The 5,987-nt window shown below is 44.5% G+C and overlaps 1 protein-coding gene across 1 annotated transcript; it reads left to right on the forward strand.

Moving 5' to 3' along the window:
- The first annotated feature begins 3,256 nt into the window (after positions 1-3,256).
- LOC147487869 (uncharacterized) lies at positions 3,257-4,848 on the forward strand. Its single transcript, XM_086574165.1, has 3 exons — positions 3,257-4,265; positions 4,365-4,498; positions 4,618-4,848. The coding sequence occupies exons 1-3, from the start codon at positions 3,257-3,259 to the stop codon at positions 4,846-4,848; spliced, it is 1,374 nt and encodes a 457-aa protein (XP_086430291.1).
- The last annotated feature ends 1,139 nt before the right edge of the window (positions 4,849-5,987 follow it).

Here is a 5,987-nt window from a genome sequence, read left to right on the forward strand (position 1 = left end):
GCAGCAAGACTACCGCTTTGCCTAGCAAAACGACGACGCTTTTGTATTGCTCTCCCACAACCACGTTTTCCGCGGTTTAAAAAATGCTACCATTTAAACGCCGCTACTATGGGAATCACTTTTGCTTTCTTTTCCTCTCGGCTACTAAGATGTTTCAGATTCGCCAGGGTTGTCTCTTGCCTTCCCATGGATTCAGCGTAGTAGTTCGAAGGTTGACTGTATTCGGGAATCTCCGGATCTATGCTTATTTTCAACTCCCGAAGCATTTTGTCACTTGCTACCCTTCCTCGTCTATGGGGTGCTTAGGTATCCACCATAAGCCTTTCCTCGTTTGAACCTCGCCATTAACTTTAAGGCTATGCCATCCTAAGGTCTTTGCTAAATGGAAGGATCTTATCAACGTCCATGAATGATAAATCATAGATCGAATCGCGAATCGGAAAAATTGGGTGCTATCATATACCTTTGTATCGGTTAAGTTCACGAAATGGAGATAAGCGGACTCGAACCGTGACATCCGCCACAGGGTAAACCACTGCCTCTCGGGCCTCCCGACCGACTAATTCTACCATAGAGGCCAACGATAGACAATAACTCCCCGACACGACTTTACAACTTTCATCGTCTTTGTGCTCTCCAAAGATCAACTCTTCTTAAAATCTCAAAGGGTGCCGAGTTGGAATCCCATTCTAAGGATTCTTGCGGTTCGGAGAATCCAACAACAGAGAACCAGAACGGAGAGCTTTACCCCTTTTCCGCCGGCGGCTTTGGTCTTAAGAATCTTTGGTTTTAAGAATGAGTGATTGCCGCTTCTCCGACCACTGCCCAACCTAAGAGCGGATGACTAATGCGTTCCACTTATTGAACAGGGTTTTATGGTCGGTCCGCGGACTGGATGCCGAAGGCGTCCTTGGGTGATCTCGTAGTTCCTACGGGGTGGAGACGATGGGGTCGGCCCATGGATTTTCCTTCCTTTTGCGCATTTCGCCCGAAAGGGTTGAAGGGAGATAGTGCATCAAAGCTGTTAAGCAGGGCCAACTTGATCCTCTTCCCCGGGATCCCGATGAGGGAACCCTAGGAGAGCCGCCGACTCAACCATCTGTCCATGTATGATCCATACTAGATCGACCAACTGCCCATCCTACCTCCTCTACATTCTTGACAACCCATCTTTGCCTCGGTAGAGTCTTTTCGGTGGCATGTTTCAGTCCTCTTTCCCATTACTTGGAAAAAGTGAGCCACCGGTTCGGTACAAGATACTATCATTACCACCGGACAATTAGACATCCAATCCGTATCGCGAATCGACCCAATTGCAAGAGCGGAGCTCTACCAACTGAGCTATATCCCCGAGCCAAGTGGAGCATGCATGAAGGAGTTAGATGCTTCTTTTATTCCCCGGCCTTGGGGGCCATCCTGGACTTGAACCAGAGACCTCGCCCGTGAAGTAAATCATTGCACTTACGATCCAACCAATTGGGAGAGAATCAATAGATTCTTTTTCAGGAGTGATTCATCCTTCCCAAACGCAGCATACAACTCTCCGTTGTACTATGCTCTCCAAGTGTGCTAGTTCCCCCCTTCTTTCTTGCCATGGCAAGTCTTTGTGAAATAACCCCGATGAGAAGAAAAAAGAAGGCGTTAAGAAACCCTCTTGGCCCAACCCTAGACACTCTAGGATCCTTTTTCAAACCTGCTCACATTTCGAGTCAAGAGATAGATAAATAGACACATCCAATTGCACTGATCGGGGGTGTTCATAGTGACTGAGTGGCTAGATCCAATCTCCTGGTCCCTGCAAAAAGGAAAAAGAATTTCACGTTCTTCCTTTTGGGAAGGGAGGATTAGGGAAATCCTATTGATTGCAGCTTTCTCCAGACCTCCGGGAAAAGCATGAAAAAAAAGGCTCGAATGGTACGATCCCTCCGTCACCCCTTTCATTCTCGGGTGATCTCGTAGTTCTTGGTCCGTGAAGATCGTTGTTAGGTGCTCCATTTGATTTTCCCATTGAGGCCGAACCTAAACCTGTGCTTTCGAGAGATAGTTGTACATACACCGATAAGGGGATGTATGGATTCTCGAGTAGAGAGGAGCCTTGGTGGTCCCCCGGACCGCCGGATCCCACGAGTGAATAGAAATTTGGATCTACATTGGATCTCACCTGAATCGCCCCATCTATCCTCCTAAAGAGAAGTTTGGTTTCAAACTCCGGTTCAACAGAGGAGAATGCGCCATGCTAATGTGCCTTGGATGATCCACATCTCCGGTCGGCCGATGAACACATTGAACTATCCATGTGGTAGAGCCCTCATAGCCCGAGCACAACGACGCAATTATCGGGGCGCCTCTACCATCGAGCTAATAGCCCGTCGTCGGCGAGACTCCCATCGGGGCCCGCTATGCCAAAAGCGAGAGAAACCCCATTCCTCTCTTTCCTTTTTCGTCCCCATGTCGCCACACGGGAGGGAAATGGGGACGTAAAAAGGATCCTATCAACTTGCTCCGACCTAGGATAATAAGCTCGTGGGCTTGGTCTTACTTCACCATTGAGAAACGAAAAAGAAGACTTCCATCTCCAAGCTTAGCTCGACGTGGCTTCGCTTCTTTTTGGGTGTGAAGCAATGTCAAACCAAAATACCCAACAAGCATTAGCTCTCCCCGAAAAGGAGGTGATCCAGCCGCACCTTCCAAAGACGTCTACCTTGTTACGACTTCACTCCGGTCCACTAGCCCTGCCTTCGCATCCCCCTTGTGGTTAAGGTAATGACTTCGGGCATGGCCAGCTCCCATATAGTGTGACGGGCGGTGTGTACAAGGCCCGGAACAAATTCACTTCCATATAGCCGACCGGTGATTACTAGCGATTCTAACTTCATGCAAGCGAAGTTGCGCCCGCAATCCGGCCGAGGATCGGTTTTGGGGTTAGCTCACCCTTGCGGGATCGCGACCCTTTGTCCCAAATTTATTGTAGCACGTGTGTCGCCCAGGGCATAAGGGGCATGATGACTTGACGTCATCCTCACCTTCCTCCGGCTTATCATCGGCAGTCTGTTCAGGGTTCCAAACTCAACGGTGGCAACTAAACACGAGGGTTGCGCTTGTTGCAGGACTTAACCCAACACCTTACTGCACGAGCTGACGACAACCATGCACCACCTGTATCCGCGTTCTCGAAGGCACCCCTCTCTTTCAAGAGGATTCGCAACATAGTGAACTGGGAAGGATATGGTGCTACTGGAACCCACATAATTGTAACATGACCACTATAGAGAAAGATGAACAGAGTATAACCATGGACGCTGAACTGATGAATGGGAAAACATTTGTAATAACAATGGTTTATGGATCAATTGATAGGAACAAAAGGAGAGAGCTCTGGAGGAGTTTGATTCAGATATCGGGTAATGTACAGAAGCCATGGATTGTAATTGGGGATTTTAACTCAGTTATGAATGGGCAAGAAATAGTAGGAGGAACGAACACAAGACCGCACCACTTCCAAGATTTGATGCATTATGTCACAATGGCTGGCCTAGTCGATTTGAAATATTCCGACAATTTCTTAACATGGAGTAATAAGCAAACAGTGAGGCTATGGAGGAAACTAGACATAGTCATGGTCAATATGGAGTGGATAAATGAGTTTGGAGATACAGAAGCGACCTTGAAAAATCCAGGAGCAACATCTGATCATTCATCAATGGTAGTGGAAACGATAAGAACCAAAGGTCAGTGTAAAAAGTCATTTCGATTTTTTAATTATTGGATTGATGAGGAGGGGTTTTTTGAGGTGGTTAAAGAGGCATGGGGGTTTTCAGTGGTAGGAAACCCAATGTACACGTTCACAAAGAAGCTGAAGAATGTAAAGAATGCTCTAATAAGCTGGAACAGAGAGAAAGGAAAGGCGTGCACAAGGAAAGTAGAAGCGGAAAGAGAACTAGAAGGAATACAAACTCAGCTACAAAGTCAGCCATTGAACCAGGAACTCATTACACATGAAAGAGTGATAACAAGAAAGTATGTCAAAGCTGTAATAGAGGAGGAGAATGAATGTAAACAAAAATCAAGGGACCAGGTAGTGACACTTGGAGACAGCAATACAAAGTATTTTTTTAACTCAGTAAAAGTGAGAAGGACAAACAAAATTACTTGCCTGAGAGATGGGAATGGAAAGGTTCTGGAAGAAATAGAGAGTATAGGGGAAGAATGCGTGATGTTTTATACTGACCTATACAGTCCGGACCAGATGGAGGAAATGGATTTCAGTAAGTTAGAGGAAATTGAGGTAGAGTAGTTGGATCAAAATACTCAAGAGGAGCTGATAAAGGAGGTCACTAGAGATGAAATTATTGAATGTTTATCAGGTATAGACAATGACAAAGCACCAGGGAGTGATGGGTTCTCTTCCTTATTCTTCAAGGCTACGTGGAGGATTATAGGAAATGAGTTTGTTAAAGCTGTGAAGAACTTTTTCAGGTCGGGTATGATGCTACAGGAGGTGAATACAACATGTATAACCTTGATTCCGAAGATACCAAAGCCTAGTTCATTGGGGGATTACAAGCCCATAGCATTACAAAGATCATGACACGCAGGATAAAAGTTTTCATGACTCAGGTAATATCTCTGAATCAGTCAGCATTCATTTCGGGCAGAAGTATTCTTGATAATATACTGCTTTCACACGAGCTGCTACACAATTACCACCGGAATCATGGGCCACCTAGATGTGCAGCTAAGATTGATCTAAGGAAGGCTTATGATACTGTAAGGTGTAGTGAAACCAGGATGATAAAAGAGATCGCAAGGCGAATAAATACAGAACTATTCCTGCTAGAACGAATCTAGGTGATAGTGATTCGGGGAGCAAGAACAGAAGTCAGAAAGTGGATGAACAGGATACCCAGGTCAGAAAAGTGAGTGTTAGTAAATATTTGGCTAAGACTGGCCAATTTATACACCCCCATTTATTTAAATGATACAAATCGGATGTTGGAACATGAGGGGGCTAAATGTGGGGTTTAAACAGATAGAAGTTAGAGAGCTGATTAAGAAGCATAAACTCAGTCTTATGGGATTGGTAGAGACAAAAGTCCAGCAAAAAAATATGGATAAAACTGTTAGAAAGTGTTGTGAGGGGTGGAAGGTCGAGCATAGCTACATGTATAGTGATACAGGAAAGATCTGGGTATGCTAGGATGCAAACATGTACAAGGTGAAAGTTATGGAGAGGGAGCTGCAGTATATAACGGTGGAGGTAACTATTACTAGTGGAAAGGTGTTCATGGTAACGATTGTATATGCGAGTACTGACTTGGTTATAAGGAGAGAGCTGTGGAACAGAATAGTAAACTTCTCGTGTGCATATCATGGGCCATGGGTGATATTAGGAGATTTCAATTCAGTTCTGAGCTCAGAGGATAGAATTGGAGGGAGACCAACACATCCAATTCATTACATGTGAGCTCGCATTAGAATGAATCAAAAACACTTGAATGATTGATTGAACATACCTACAAGCGAGCTTGCGTTAGAAAGAATGCAAAACAAAAGATTGAATGCATCTACGTGTGAGCTTGCACTATAATAAATGCAAAACACCGGATTGATTGATTGATTGTAGAAAACTCATGTTCTTATCGTTTTCTCCGGATATAGGCCTATTCAGGAACTAATACATCAAAAAGCGTGTTATAGAGCCAAAAAGACCCAAAAAGGGACATCATGGAATAACTAGAAAAAAAGTGCCAAAAAGTAAAACTGTCAAAAGTCAAAGATAAAAGTGAACTCAAGTGCCCAACAACTCAAAGGTACAGGAAACACTCTAAGGCTTCAAGGATCAATGACTAAACCCTTTGTAAGACAAAGACTAAGCCACTAAACCCTAAACCCTAGCCTAGATCATATAAGTTAGATATAAGATGAACAATTTTCAAACCCTATAACCCCACTTTATACACCGACAGAATGCAAAACACTTGACTAAA

The sequence above is a fragment of the Coptis chinensis genome, chromosome 7 (assembly GCF_015680905.1).
Source record: "Coptis chinensis isolate HL-2020 chromosome 7, ASM1568090v1, whole genome shotgun sequence".
Lineage (NCBI taxonomy): Eukaryota > Viridiplantae > Streptophyta > Magnoliopsida > Ranunculales > Ranunculaceae > Coptis > Coptis chinensis.